We start from the raw sequence: 16,582 nt of genomic DNA on the forward strand, positions 1-16,582 counted from the left end.
GTTTGTGATCCTTAAAATCGCATGTCGCACGCTCATTGCATTTCGTCGCAAACAGTCCCCGCTTTAATATCATTTCCGCGCAATGAAACTACATTTTCCAATTCGCATACCACGCAATTCTCCGTGCCGGGGAAACGCGATGGGCGGACGGCCGGGGTAAAAGGGCTCGCGCGCTCGTTCGCGCTCGCGCAGAACTTAATAAATTAATCCCGTAAACACGGAGTCGCGTTTCGCCGGTTATTCCGTGCGTGCATCATGAACACGTGCACGCGTACGCCCCGCCACGGCGGGGGATGCAATACGTGCCCGCGGCTTCGGTGCTGGAAGTCCTGCGGAAAATATCAGTGTGTACACCGCGCCGCCTCCACACTCCGCGTGATATATTTACTTAATAAACGTTCCGAACGGCAGGAAAATTTAAATTAAATTTATTCAGCGATAAAAGAAATATATATATATATATATAGCGCGTAGAGGCATGAGGCCGGCCGCAGCATTGTTTGCAGCGAACGAAATATACAGAATGGGGGAGGGAGGGAGGGTGACAGTGTGCGAGGAAGCGAGCGTGAGAGGGAGTGAGGGATGAGGTGACCAGAAAGGACAAATGGATGGGAGGGGGAGGAGTTGGGACGGATGAGAAGTAATAAGTGCGAGAGAGAAGGTGAGTAAGGGAAGTACGCAGGATGGTCGGCAGAGAAAGAGGACGCGAGGACACAATGCAAAAGAAAGAGAGAGAGAGAGAGAGAGAGAGAATGAGCGGCGAACAGCCGCAAAAGAACGAGCTGTTAAAACGAAGTGAAAAGCTGGAGAGGGTGGAGGCGGCGGCGCGCTGAGTGACGGCAGGCCGTTGATTCGGGGCCGTGGTAGGAAAAAAACGTTGAAAATATGCTCCCGTGCGCGCGGCACGCTTTTCGCGCGACGGAAATGTGTCAAATTCGCGCGTGCTCCGTCCGTCGCGTTCGTTCGCATCCTCTGGAACGGGGGAGAATCGCTGATGACGATGGTGTGCGCGCGCGAGTGCGTCCCGCGGTGGCAGAGAGCGCGCGGATGGAAAGAGAGGGAGAAAGAGAGAGAGAGAGAGAGAGAGAGAGCAAGGAAAAAATATTCGCCCACCTTTTTCATTTCGCGCCATCGTTCGGTGGCGCCGTTTCGGCGCTCGGTCGCCCGTTGTTTTCGTATTATCCGAAATTTTTCCGGTGTCAATGGCCTGTAATTCGAGCGAGCGTGGCCGCCGCGCCCGGTCAAAAGGCTCGCGACTGCCGGCCGTTTCCCGTTCATAAATTTGTTTGGCTCCCTTTCTCTCTCTCTCTCTCTCTCTACTCTACTCTTTTTTTTTTATTGCCGTAACGATACACGCGATACGTTCCGTGAAACGCGCGCGCGACCGCGACCGCGCGATCGGTAACACTTGACCTTCCGTACTCGCGACGAAATATTTCATTGCGTTTGTCCACCACCACTACCACCCACCATCAGCGGTACACGCGAAGCGGAGCGTAGCTTTAATTACCAGCCGCGCGTGGAATGCCGAATGAAGTCGCGATAAATCGCGACAAGATTTCCCTTTCGACGTTCGTGTGGCATCGCGCGCGCGCGCGCGCGCGTGATTTATCGAGAAACGAATAATGCACTCCGCACTCCGAAAGCGCAATCCAAGTTGATAAGGAAAGGCGGGCTTTCCGCTATTGTTACGCAACTTTCATCATATTACGCAGAGACGAAAAACAAACGGAGTATAGGTGCTCTCCGAGTCGCCGTTACATTTGCAGATTGCGAGTTGGCGGGTTAACAGGACTGGGGGGGAGGGGGGGGGCATTAACATTAATGGCCGCCTCAAATTGCAGCTTTCACGCATCGCTTGTTCCCGGGAAAATTAGCATGTTGTTTAAAATTCGACTTGAGAGCCGCTTTTGTAACGCGAAACTGGGCCATAATTTTCTCAGGTAGAAAACGCGTAGAAGCGAGCGAGGTGAGAGGGAGGGGAGGGCAGAGGGATGAGCCGTCGATGCTGGGCGTGGACAAAGTGGTCATATTTCGCAAGTGTCCCATGTCTACCCTTTTGTCTTTTCCCCAGCGGCAACCGTTGAAAGCAGCTTGTTGTAAGCGGATATTCTATTTAGGAAAAAAGTTGGGAGCGCACTTGTTCCTCCTTGCCGTTGTATAAAACAGCTTATCGACCGGGCTTGTCCCCCTTTTCACCGGGTATGGATCCGCTCTCTCTCTCTCTCTCTCTCTCTCTCTCTCTCTCTCTCTCTTCGTTTGAATATGCAAACTAATTTATTTCCCTTTCCGCGAATTCGTCGATATGAACCCGATTTACCGGGTTTACAGAACGGTTTATTTAGCAAAACGAGCGCGGCGACTGTATGAAAAAATTGCCGAAGGAATGGCGGCTGGCTGCGACACGGATCGTGCGTGTACCCATCGATGTGCTCTGCACGAGTTCGAGAGTGCGATGTCGTTTACTTCGCGCGGGCAACGCCGCCTCCGAGAGACCCGTCGACACAGACGACGCTCTCTCTCTCTCTCTCTCACCTCATGGAAAATCACGTTGAAGTTTGAAAAATTCGATGGCGCGCTCGAAACAGACTGAAGTTCACTCGAGGGAACGCCGGGTGGACGGCTGCAATTGCTCACGGAACGTATCTTCCTTCTCCCCGGCGCGGCGAACAGATTGTCAGAAACCGTCGGATCGTTCGTTAAAGTGGAAAATCACGCGCGCCAGATTTACCTCGATTTCATATATCTTCTCCTTTCCTTTTTTTTTTTCTCCATTTTTCATTTCGCCGCCCGTCGACGCCCCGCTGCTCGCGCAGCTTGATTTATCGCGAGACGTGCGATGTGTTGTTTCCAATTAAAACATTAAGAATTACAAGTGGCCGCGTTACTGAATTTCCGTTCCAAAGTGCGAGGGATATTCTACCGCGCTGTTTTAACCCTTTCCTGCACAGCGTTCCGTAGTATGTAAGAAAAAAACTCCGAAGAAATAAGCGTCTATCTATTTCTTCATAATTTTTCTATGTTTTTGCGTATTTCATAATTGGTCCGCGTAATATATCCGGTATCGTTATCGTTCGTAAGACTTGTACACACGAATAACATAAATATGTAATTATTTTCCTGTTATTGGGACACAATTTCGGTTGCAACTTGTCGAACAGTTAGTTGATTGCAAACTAAAATTCAAGAGAAATATAGAATCTGTTTCAAAATTTCTTTCTTCCTCCGAACCACAATTACTGTTAGAAAAGCGATGATTTCACGCAGAACACGTGCCTTTACATTCTCAAGTTCTAATTTTGACTTCAATTATCCCAGCTCCGGCACGACCAACCTTCTTCTAATTTTACTATGTGCGTAGGTCGATTTTCAACTAATATATGCTGTTAAAACTTGGAAGGATTTCTGAAAAAATAATTTCACGAATCAACTATTGTAAGAGCAGTCCGAGAAAGAGGGTTGCATCTTATAATTCAGTGCGCTCAGTCGTGCACTCACGGAAAACAGTGGTCAAATCGGTCGCCTTGAATTTGAATTATCCGCACGTCCAAAATCCGCATATCAATGCCGCTCGCTCCGTCGTGACGTGAGTATCGAACAATTCCGAGCACTTTTCTCGCAACGCGATCTTAATTACCGTTTAACTCGTAAATTTCGCATCAAATACACGACTCCAATGGTATGGCTATTCAAATCCGTTTTAGTTAATTCGCGCAGCTGTGCTCGCCTCATTTCTTCCCTTTACATCTGCTTTTCTATCCGTGCTGCGCGCGCGCGCGCGCGCGCACGCAAGTGGAAAAGAGAGAATGTGAAAGTAAGTTACAGAAATGTATTCATTCCGAGTGCTGCACTTCACGCGTCCTCCCGCCTTAAAATTCTGCTTGGAATTTTTCGCCGCGGCAACGACGTCGCGATATTTTCCATATTTCTAACGTGCCCAGGCATCAACAATGCGACGCGACGTGTTATTAACTTTTGTTTACCGCGGGAACCGCGATCGTTCCAGAATATCTTCCTGCTTCTGCCGGTGCACAGATGCGAACGTGTTATCGAATGGAAAATTTCGATTTGCCCGGTTTATAAGAATAGACGTTACGTGCATGATGATTACCACAGATCAACGCATTATTCGCGATGACTCGTGGAAATTGCGCAAAGTCTTCCATACGGATACCAGCAACGTGTATGGAATTCACACAGCGCACTGAGAAGAAAAATGTTCGCTTTTGTAAATATAATCTTACAAATGATAGAATTATAGTCGGGGAGAATTATTTCTCCAGTAATATTACTGCAATGTCAATAATAGTGACTTTACATGCGTACTGCTACTGTTAGATTTCCCGAGTTAACGGTACACGACCAGCGGTCGTTTTGGAATCACGTTTACCTGCGGATAAACGACGGATGCGTGAGCCGATTTTTACGGTTGAAATTTCGAAATGCGTGCGATTTGGCTTCTCTTATCCGCGGTTCCTGAAAAGCGACGCGATTTGCACGGAGTACCGTTACCGCGGATTACAATAATAAGTTTCAGGAAGCGTATTACGAACCTCTAATGGGGATTATGTATATCGAGGCTGAAGATAAACTGAGGAAATCCGACCTGACAATTCTGCCTGAAAACCCGATGTTGCCGACTGTAGTTGACACGCGAGATTATGGAGATATCTCGTAAATTACCGGGTAACCCGTTCGCGCTATTATGCCCGCCGAGAATAGCGATTGCGTAAATATAGTCCGCAATAACCCATTCTTTTGATCGTCAACGTATCGTCGAAGCTATAAAAGGCCGCACAACGAGGCGGTCTTGTTGCAGAGTTAAAATGTGGTTCAACAGACTCGCGTTTTGTGCGTTTATAGTCATAGCATGGGCCGAAGCCCAGCAAGACGTCCAATTGGAAATCCCGCAGGGATTTCTAAAGGGTCTGAAGGCCAATAGCGTTTTGCAGAACAAGCCGTATTATAGTTTCAAAGGGATACCCTACGCGAAACCTAATGTCGGTGTCAATAAATTCCAGGTATGTACATTGCCAATTATATGTACTCGTCTCCGTTTTCGTATGCTAAAACAAAACGACTCCGAGGGAGAGAAGAGAGAGAGAGAGAGATAAGGAAATTATGATCGGAAATGATCGCAAGAAAGCAAGATTTCGAGCCCGTAATTCCGATATTCAAGATGCCCGAGCCGGCCGAACCCTGGGAAGGGACGTACGACGCGACCTACCATCGCTCCGCTTGTCCCTTCTTCTGCATGATACAGCAAGACATGATCGGCGAAGAGGACTGCCTCTACCTCAACGTTTACACCCCGATATTGGACAAGGAAGCCCGCAAGGCTGTGATGGTTTGGTTCCACGGTGGCGGCTTCAATACCGGCTTCGGGGACGACTTATTCTTCGGGCCGGACTTCTTGATCGAGCACGACGTCGTCGTAGTAACACTCAATTATAGACTCGGTGCTATCGGCAAGTAGAGAGCGTCGCCTCGACGACGACGAGCGCTCGTCTGAATTCTCGGATCCTCGTGAGCGGTCTGCGAATTAACATGCCGCTCGTCGATTTCCAGGATTCTTGAACACCGGAGACAAGAGCGCGCCCGGCAACGCCGGCCTGAAGGACCAAGTGATGGCGTTGAAATGGGTCAAGGACAACATACATTATTTCGGCGGCTGCCCCAATCGGGTGACGATCTTCGGCGAAGACGCGGGCGCGAGTTCCGTTCAGCTGCACATGATGTCCCCGATGTCGGACGGTGAGAGAGGCGCATATCGGCCGATCGGGACCACCGGGTGATCCCGTCGTATCGCCCTGCACAATGTAACGCGAACTGATTGCGTCACAGGCTTGTTCAACGGCGCTATCCAGCAGAGCGGCAGCGCGATGAACACGTGGGCGATATCTTACAATCCCCGGGAGCTCGCTTTCAAATTAGGAGAGCAGCTCGACATCGAGACCACCGACTCCGGCGAACTGGTCGCCAAGCTCGCCGAATTCACCCCGAAAGAGCTGGTCGCGGCCAGCGAGGACTTAATGAACACCGAGGTGCGTGTCACGGGGAAAAATCATTCAGAGGGACGGCGAATTTGTCACGCCATCGTAGATTAAATAAATTTACAATACGCTTCTTGAGTACTGTTCAGTATTTTAGGAGTCGATTTTTGTTGAGGTTGTTTCGTTGAAGAAAGTATTCAAATGAACGTATGCTCATTTCCTCGGAAAGTGACCTCAAAAATCAACTCTCGAAACTTCGGACGGTACTTAAGGGAGTCGCAAGGCTTAGTGTTGTATTTTCAGCGGCATATCAAACGGGCCACTCATAAATAATATTCACCGAGGAAAATTACGTTTCTACAATTATTTTACCATCTCTAAATGATAAATGTTAAATTTCAAAAGAAATTGAGGCTAATATATGTATACAGGGTGAGGGAAAATCAGGGAAATTCTGAAAAATATCGAGAAATATCAGTTTTACAGAAACGTGTTTCGAATAAAAGTTATGGGGTTTAAACAGATCTATTTAATGATCTTATTTATCAGTTTGACCTAGGACTGCGTCGCCAAAGTCAGGACAAGTTGAATTTTTTAAACGTGATCAAGTTGAATTTTTCAAACGTGATTCCCTACTTTTTTATTGCATATTCTTCTAGCTTTTGTTGAGACGTTTTCAGAGAACTCATAATAAAGATTCTTTCGGTTAAGATTTTTCTGAGATATTTTAAAATTTGTCCCGACACTTCTCAATATAAAATATGAAATATCTGGTGATGTGAAGGAAGAGAATCCGGCCATCTGAGGCAAGATCAGAGGAGGATCTGCCTTTTCAAAATGAAACGAACATTGTAAATACTATAATAATTAGAGGGCTCAGAATCTCACAGACTCTCCGCTGAAAGAAAGTTTATTCTGTGAAATAAATCTTATATCGCACGAATAAATTTTCAAGTATATTTTTCTCACTGTAATCGCGCGAGCAATTAGATAATATATTAATATACGTAGCGCAAATTTCATTTGAATTCTCATCGAATTTATTTCACTTCGTAATTTCTATGAGAAAATCCCACTGAAAAATGAATCTAGTTGAATCTATCTGATAATGTACAGCTAAATGCGTTTTGGTTGAGGGAAATGGAATGTCAGATTATGAGAATGAAATTTGGTTCACGGGAACGAGCAATTTGGTTCCTTTCAAAACGCGTTTCGTTGTCCATCGTCAGGTAGACTGAACCGGATCAATTTTCAGAGCGGTATATTTATTTATTTACCGCAACAAATTCGCCGCCTCTCTGAATAATTTATCTCCGTGTAACGACGAGCGAGGTGAATAAGACCAATGGACGGTCGCGCCCCGGCGTCGTGTTTTCCGCTGGCGTTCAATGAACGAGTGACGCCGCTCGATGTAGGATTATTTGGGCTTAGATGCTCGTTATCGTGAGAGGCGACGTCGCATTCGTCGGACTTGACGATGCAAGAAAGCACACAGTCATTTCACGCGAATATCACGCTGATAAATACAAACGCGCCGACCGTCACGTCACTCGTGCAATTTGCAGAACACGATGAACGGCCGCTTCTCGGCGTTCCTGCCGTCGGTCGAGGCTGACCTAGGGCAAGAGATATTCCTGCCCGCCGATCCGTGGACGCTCCTCAAGACCGGCAAGATCGCCGACGTGCCTGTCATGGCCGGGATCACCGCCGACGAGACCGCCTTCTTCGTACAGAGTAATCGTCGAACACGCACGTCGACGTTGTTACGCGCCGGTTAGGCGCGCACGAGAGCGTTACGTAGATATCGCGACGTCGTTTGTTTTTCAGTGATGCTCGGCAATATCGATCAGATGAATGAGCACTTCGAGAACTTCCTGCCGGATGACTTGAACGTAACCGACGCCGGGCAGAGGAACCAACTAGGCGAGAGCTTGAAGAGCTTCTACTTCGGCGATAAGTCGATCTCCACGGATACCACGAAAGAGTTCATGACGGTGAGCACTTAACCGTTTAACCGTCGTCCCGCATCACCGTTGAAACTTGGAGGCGAGTTGAGCGGCGCAAAGTTAATGACGTTCATATTAAAACTTGTTTGTGCATTTTAGATGTTGGACGACGTCATGTTTGACGCCGCGGCTGCGCTCAGTTTAGAGATATTAAGCTCCCGAATCTCGGCGCCGGTTTACGAATATATATTCTCTTACGAGGCTCCGTTCGGCTTGATGAAAAGTCTGTTCCACGTGGAAGACGGTGAGTTACGCGCCGCGTGTCTCGGAGAAGCTTGCGGCTCCCTTCTCTTCCCATTCCCCCCCCCCCCTTTCCGCCCCGTCGTCGTATCGCGCGCGACGCGAGCGGAGGAGGGCTTTTCGCGCCGCGAAAGAAGAGACTCCCTCGGCGGGGGAGTTTATATAAGTGGATAGACCACGTGTTTTATTTACCCCATGCGTTTACCCCCGTGCAACTATCGCCCTATTCGAACTACAGGTGTCGCCCACGGTGACGAGATGACCTATGAATTTTACTCGAACGCGCTGAAGAATCTGCCGCAGAGCGGCTCGCCCGCGGAGGAGATGACGCGCGTTTTCACCACGTTGTTGACGAATTTCGCGAAAGACGGGTATGCGTCCTGATTGTTATATCGCACCTGGTTCAATGTACGAGTGGGACGGTGTCAACGTGTCGCGTGAGAAATGTCAGTTGGGTAAGCTCCGATTGCAATCATTTCAGGAATCCCACGTCGAACTTGGACGATTACGTGAACGTAAAGTGGGAGCCTCGGGGCGAAAATGATAACTATATGAATATTGGCCAGGGTTTAAAGATGGAGCAGGGTCTGCTGAAGAACAGGCTCGAGTTCTGGAAGAATTTGTACGGAAATGTGCTCGGCTGAATGTACGTGAATGTGTACCGATTCATACGCGCGTTCTGCGAATATATTAATTAATATAATATTGATTAATCAAACATGGAGGTAATAGACGATACGATTGTTTGTATTTCTTCCGGGATATCACGTGTATACACACACACACACACACACACATACACACACACACACACACACACACATATATATATATATGTATGTATGTATGTATGTATATGCGTATATATCGAATGAATAACATGTACGATAATAATGTGTAAAGATTGTGCAAATATATCTATACAATAGAATTGATCGGTGGAAAGCGTCCGTGAGATGCTCGCCTCGCGAGAAAAAAAACATCGGGAAACAACACGGTCGATTAAATCCGCGTCGGGCTGTGAAGCATTTAATTAAAACCAGCGATTCAACCCTCCGGATTCGATATTAATCGTTAATCGACGTAGGAACGAAGAGAAGGAGATACCTCGTTCTTTTCACCGATAGAAATTTTCGGCCCCATGTTACATTTTTTTAAATAATTGTATAACGCAGTAGGAACTAAGATAGCAAAGATAGGTTCGATTTCAATGTTAACGGTGCAATATTTTCCTTCTTTGATGATATCTTAAATGGCCATTTTCGCTTTTTCAGCGCCAAAACAGGTTGTTCAAGGTGGTCTTAAAATGGAATCTGTAGAATTCAAGATTTAAGAGAGAAGCTGATAAGTATCGATATCGTCGAAATAAAAATTTTATCAGTCTATAGACTGTTTGAGTATACTGAAAGAAATCCCATTAAAATTATATTTACCTTTGGCCTCGACTATATCTCCTTCTAGTTCTAACTAAAAATATAGCAGTAGCGATATAAGGTTATCATTACTGAAGTTGTAGTAACATTTGCCCAGAAAAATGATTCTCCTGACTACATACAATATAATAATATATCATTTCTTTTTACCTATGCGATCATAATGACAAACACTGACAGTTTCTTCCTCAGTATAGGCGCAAGCTATCTCTAACCTCTTAACATACGATTCAATTAAAAGTAATTTCCTATGCGCATCTATTTACACAATTCCGTCTCTGCATACCCAGTGGCTAGAAAACAATTGCATATCTCACTTTGTGATTCATACATTTCAATAAGACTGAAGGACACGTCATTGTACAACAAAATTCGAAGTCACACGGCACTCGTCACTGCATGTTCTAGCATAAGAAACACGTGACGGGTCGGAGACGTCATTGGTAGGCTCTCAGGAGGAGGGAGGGTTAAAAGCGTCTAAAGAAGCAGCATTCAAATCTCGACTCGGTGCACGCGACCGTACCGTCCGGACTCCTTTAAAGTCCCATTTCGCGAGATTCTACCCGATGCAACTCATCTTCGCGTGTCGGGCTTGCGCCGCCTACCCGCGGTGAGTGAAATCGCTGGAAAGGGTGCGCGTCAAGTCCGCGTCTGAAATAACGGAATGTTGCGCGGCGGAATGTTGATACGACTCGGGGTGGGGCCTTGGCAGTTGGTTACCGCGGTCGAGATTGGCAATTTGTTGTATACCGCGACCACACGCGCTCCCAGGTATCTTTCCTCGCTCGGCGCCCGAGATATATGCGATGCGTGCGGCTAGTCACGCACCCACGCACGCACGCACGGCCCCGCACGCGCCATGAACGAGCGACCTAACCCACGGGCCGGCGTATCGGATGAAAGGAAAATTTATGCCTTGTCAGAGCGTTACGAGCCAAATGGTAACAAATAGGACCAGCCGCCATTGCCGCCGCTGCCGCCACCGATGCAAGAAACTCTTCTGTCGCTATCGCCTCGGACTCGTGCGGCATGGTCATGCTATATATATATATATATGTGTGTGTGTGTGTGTAGGGTAAACAATTCACGAATAATCGCGCGGAATGAGAATTATTGCGGCGAGCGGGCCGTTGCAGCTGTTGCTCGCTCCGTACACCTCCTATATCCTTTTTCATACGGGACCGCGGAAAGTTTTCGTATATAACGAGGTGAAACCGTCGGCGAGTTCGCGAACGAAATTACGCGTTTGCTTCGGCGAACGAATTACGCGCAGGAACTTTGCCGGCGCGCGGCCCGGAGCGGCTTGTACGCGCCGAGGGCGTGAATGAGAACGAACGGATGAGTACGAACGCGTTGTCGGCGCTCTTCCGCGCCGAAACGCGCTTCTCCGCGTGCGTGCGTAGTCGCACACGGGAAATGTTGTAACCTTCACGTGGCAAGGCCGAGGCGCGATCCGGGCTCTCTTCCGGCGCGCTCGGCGACGCAGCAGAGCGCGCACGGCGGATGCGAGCTCGAACGCGTCGCTCCGATTGAATTTTTCGTCCGAAATCTCGAATTCTACAACAGTGGGAGCTAAGATAGCAAAACAGGCACGCAATCTCAATTCTAATAATACAGTTTACTTTCCAACTCTGACGATGTCTGAAATTTTCATTTCCGCCGAAAGAAATGTAAAACAGAATGTCTCAAATCTTCACTTTCGATATCCTGTCCGAGGCGGCATTAAAATTGAATCCGTATAATTATAAGGGTTTAAGAGAGAATTTGATAAGTATCGTCAGAGTAGGTTTTTATCCGGCATCAAAATTTTGACTCGGGATGGATACTCCAATTGAAATTTCGGCTATTAATCCTTTAATTCTACCGTTTAGTACGAGCTGAGACAACAAAATAGGTTCGGTATCAATTTTGATAATATAAATTACTCGTACGTGGATTTTGACGATGCCTTAAATATCGATTTCGGTGTTTAGCATCAACATATAGGGCGCGTCGTTAGAATCCGGACAGAATTGAATTTGAAATTGACGCTATATCAGAATTCGTCTGTAGATGACACTCGGCGCTTAGGTAGACTAGATACGTGGGTAAGACGTTCATAAAAAAAAAAAAAAAACGTTGAAACGTTACGATAAAACGTTTTTATGTCTATTCTAATGGCGCATTCTGTACGGTTGTTCAAAGTAGCATTAAAATCTATGGAATTAAAAGGATTCAAAGTCGATGACAGACTTGAAAAGCATATCAATAATGCAGAGATGATCTTTCAAATGTTATATTGCTTAATACTGATAAGATCATGTTACTCTTGATGTACGTACAGTCTTACTTAAATATAAGCGCAATATAAATATGAATGCAATGAATGCGTGCTATTCTATTTTACCATATTTAGCGGAAAATTTAAGTAAGGTGTATTAAAGTATTCCTGCGAACTTTTCGAGACCTTTTTAGGTCTCTGAATTGAAAAGGTATAATAAGGTTTCTTGAAATTTTCTTGGTTGGAGCATTGATACATTCGGTATGCACGTAAGTTTCGGGATTTCTGTATCAAATAAATGTTGAACGACAGCTAGAGATATGGGCTTTGAAATATTTTATTACCTTAGATATATGAAGCGATGTTCCACTTTTCTGATATGTGTACTTGCTTTGCGAAGACGTTTATGATTCTGTGCGACGTGTATTTCGCAGAAAAAAAATGTCAGTTTTCTACCGATAAAATGTTCATCTTTGGCGGTCTCCTCAAAAGTTCAGGAGAGAAGTTAACAAGTACCAAAGTAGGTCTATGTCTAAAGGCCGTTTGAGTGGACTCAAACTATCCGTAATCCTTTCGCTGCGGCACGCTTCGCCCAAAAGTGCTCGTTTTGTGAAACACGATATTCGATTGTGACACCGGGGTGAAGTAATATAATGATGGGAATACATTCTCATCGAAAAATTCAAACGAGACGCTGTACATATACAGCGTCTACAAATGACAAACGATTTTTCACGTCGTGTATACGTAGCGTACACAATCGAGAAGCTGTTTTTCGGCGACGCGTGTGTCCTACGCGGTGAAAGTGTTGTAAGGTCAAAATATAAAATGAGCCTGACAAGAATTTAATGATAGAAGCTTGCATATACATTGAAATATTATCTAACTATTCGTGCGATTGGAAAGAAAGAGAAAAAGAAAACGATTGACCAACAGGAAGCTAAGATATTCGCAATTCAAGTTGACACTTTTCGTACGTGTCCGTTGAAGTTAGCTGTTCGCTAATTTCTGATTTTTATCTTTAATATTTTCCAGAAATAATCTATGATAAAAATGGACTCGGGTGCCGCCGCGACGTTATTCCTTCGCTCGCGCGCGAGAAGTCGCGCGGGACGCGCGAAAGCGCGTCCGAGAGCGCGCGAGAGAGCGGCTTTCTTCGTATATTGATCGGCGGGCACGGGTGCAGTTTCGACTGCGGGACCTGTGCGCGAGAGAGGGCGAATGCAATCGATCATCTCGCCACGGGCGAAGAAAGTCCGCGCCGGTGCCGAAGCGCGCGCGCGCGCCTGAATAAGCGATATTGTTAAACGGAGTTTTCATTCTTCACCGTCAATGGGATTGCGCGCAATGATGTTGCTGTCTCTGCAGGATTGACCGATCGGAAATACCGGGGAAATTGATGAGTCTTACGAGTTCTATAAAGCTCTCAACTTTCGTCCAACAACTTAATCTCTCGTCCGTACGACGCCCGGGGAAACGTATTTGCTCTCGGCCGCGGGAGGAAATTCCGCTCGTGCGTTTCCTCCCCTCTCCGCCTCCCCCTTTCCACTCTTTCCTCAGCTGTGCGCGTCTCTCGCGACGTTCGCGGAAGCGAAGTGACGCGCCAACAAATGGGAAGAAAGAGAGAGATCAACAGGCGATATTAAACGATGTATAAATACGTCCCTATAAATATCGTTCTCTCTCTCTCTCTCTCTCTCTCGTCGATATCTTAATCCGCCCTATTTAGCGGCGCGCAAAGTTCCCGCAATGGAACCGTCCGTGTAGCCGGGTAGCCGTTCTCCGCGATACGACCGCGCGCTGTTCCGCGCCGTTATGCCCGTCTTAACAAACGGACAAACTCGGTCTGACGATGCTATAATTCGCGCAGAAATACGAAGCGAATTTGGCGACGACACTTGACGAGATAAGCATGCTTATTTACGATGGTTCGCAATTTGGAAACGCCAACTTGCGAACTGCTCCGGCCTCCCCCTCTTCAACGCCCTCGCTCTGCCGACATAACAACAGCGGACTTCGGAACTGGGTTCGACCCGATGGAAATTGTCGACGATTGTCGACGGGCGTGCTCCGTCGTTGCCCGATAAACTATTCGCTATTTTTCATCGCGATCAATCTCGAACGTTCGTCGATTTTCACAGGAGAAAGAAGTCGCGGCTGCTGCGACCGAATAGGAGTCGCATGAAAAGCCCGGCGACGAGAAAAACCGCGTGGAAATTTTCTCAGGTTTTCCCATATATCGGCATAGATTCCGATTAGGGTATCCAAAGCTCTCCCAAAATTATCCCACTGCAGTATCGATTGGAAGTCCATCCTTATCCCAATCATGAGATGAAGCTTCTTTTCCCGTGATGATGATTAACCGTGCGTTGCCGCGTGTGATTATTATCACTAAAGTCGAGTGACGGTTTGACCAAATAACAAATTAGGAGGTTAATAAACAGGATTACATTTTTGACGTTACTATGTTTAACAACGTGTGTGTGTGTGTGCGTGTGCACTTGTAAAGTGTGAGTATTTAAGGATGTCATGTCTAAAAACTTGACCGACAGAATATTGATTTTTTTCCTCCTGTCTTATCGGTCGCAAAGAATTACGTATGCTTCTGTACAGTGCATGTACGCGCGCGAGAATGAATTGGATCGTTGCTCATCATATGATGAAAATGACTAAAAGTTCCGAAACTGACGTTTATGGCTGTCAGTCAGCGTGAATACGCGTGTATCGGATACAACAATCCAGCAGCTTGTACGTACCGCATACGACAATGCTCTCCATCGGCGAAATTTTCGAAGAATATCTTTGCATCACTTCAAATCGAATCCAGAGGCCTGAAAAGAAACGAGAAGTTTGCTGAAGAATTGTTAAATATCTTAGATAGATTATCCGTTAGACATGGTAGAACAGAGTAAAACACATCACGCTCACGTTAACACGTTCCCTGCCGGACCGTTTTTTGAAGACTTTCCGTTCAGGCCGCGTGGGGCGTATGCGCCCCACGCTTTACACTTGTATTATTTTGTTTCTAGCGAATGCCTTACAATAAATAAAATGCCGCAAAAATCATAATTATCAAGGAAAGGTTGTATAGTTTAACATGCATAACACAACAAACGAATAAATTTATTTTTCTAGGAATTAATTTAACAAATACCTGGATGAACATTACTAAGCAAGTTGCATCCTCACATATAAGTTTTTTATCATACCTACATCAGTTCAAAATATAATATTTTAATTAAATTCAAGTTTGTATGCAATTACAAAGGGATGTTACGATGAACTTTGTTAAAGCATGCGAAGTAGTCATATTGTTTATAGAAGGTTCAGTATTTTCGTCTTCACTACTGGATAAAATGCGAGTGCTGCGTGGAAAAAGGCGATGAAAAGGTATGATTTCATCTGAACTGTCTGAAGAATATTCAGAAAGGTTTCCTCGTGCAATCCTAGGGCGTTTTGTTAAAATTTCTGCGAGTGGCACGTCAGAATCATCACTAGAAATACTGTTGCTGTGTGAGGCCATATCTGCTTATAAGGAGTAATTATTGTAAAATTTGGAAAAGGTTTGAAGAAGAAAAGGCGGGAAAAATTGCAACCTTTTGTTAATGCAAAATATCCGAACTTATAACACTTAAATAATATGTACGTACCGTATTTCCTTCGTTTAACACACTGAACTATAAATCAATCCCAGCTTCAGTAAAGTAGTACGTATTGTATCAACGACACGCGAATAAATGACTGATCGCAGTGCGAGGAATGCAGAAAACAAGTCACGGCGAAACAAAATTGCCCACCACGCCGCGTGGGGCGTATACGCCCCACGATTAAATGAAGGCATGAACAGTAGTACTAAGATGCCCGTAATCGACTGCATATTCAATTTTTAAAAAATTCTTCATTTTACAATGATAATACCAAATGGCTTGAACGGAAAGTTCAGCGTGGGGCGTATACGCCCCACGCGGCAGGGAACGTGTTAATATCGCGCCTCATTTACGTAAGAATCTATACAGAGTGTCGCAGATCAGCGGGGACAAAGTAGGACGGATTGGGGTGAACAAAAAGCCTCATACCGTTTTGCAATATGCGCAATAATTGTGGAGATATAAAAAGCGGGCATAGAAGGGGTTAAGGGAGGGGCGGTCGAATCGCTCGAACCCACAGCGTGGCCCACTTAATCCAGCAATGGCTGTCGGCGCGCATATCAGACATCCTATATGCAGGATGTGTGACGCAAGTCGTTCCATTCGTCGCGTACTTGCAGTTTAGGTCAACGCGAACGAAAATCATTTTACAATTTCACACGCAAAATTTCGAGTTATTAATTATTGAAAATGGTCACGCGCACTGAAGCTTCTTCGATTAATAACTCAAACATTTGCGCGGTTATCCGCAAAATGGTAAAGGACTTTTTTTATTCAGGACGGCCTAATTTACAAGTATTGACAGCTGTTGTACTTAGCGGCAGACGTCAACCATGAATCCTGTCGTTAGATGCAACAGTCGTCATATACTTACGTAGATTAGGTGGTAATTCAAAACAACAAGAACGAAAAAGCCCTTTACCATCTTGGAAATAACTAAGCAAATGTTTGAGTTATCGATTAAAAAGCCTCTATACGTGGCCATTTCGAATAATGAAATAAT

General features: G+C 45.9%; 2 protein-coding genes across 2 annotated transcripts in view; both read left to right on the forward strand.

Moving 5' to 3' along the window:
* Positions 1-16,582, forward strand: part of LOC106745530 (teneurin-a) — a 730,052-nt gene that overhangs the window by 88,541 nt on the left and 624,929 nt on the right. The window lies entirely within an intron of this gene.
* LOC106745542 (esterase FE4-like) lies at positions 4,827-8,883 on the forward strand. The gene is made up of 9 exons (XM_014621240.1): positions 4,827-5,021; positions 5,180-5,468; positions 5,569-5,754; positions 5,845-6,044; positions 7,559-7,727; positions 7,821-7,987; positions 8,099-8,243; positions 8,478-8,610; positions 8,721-8,883. The coding sequence occupies exons 1-9, from the start codon at positions 4,827-4,829 to the stop codon at positions 8,881-8,883; spliced, it is 1,647 nt and encodes a 548-aa protein (XP_014476726.1).

Source organism: Dinoponera quadriceps, unplaced genomic scaffold (genome assembly GCF_001313825.1).
Source record: "Dinoponera quadriceps isolate SergipeBrazil2010 unplaced genomic scaffold, ASM131382v1 scaffold120, whole genome shotgun sequence".
In the NCBI taxonomy this organism is placed as follows: domain Eukaryota; kingdom Metazoa; phylum Arthropoda; class Insecta; order Hymenoptera; family Formicidae; genus Dinoponera; species Dinoponera quadriceps.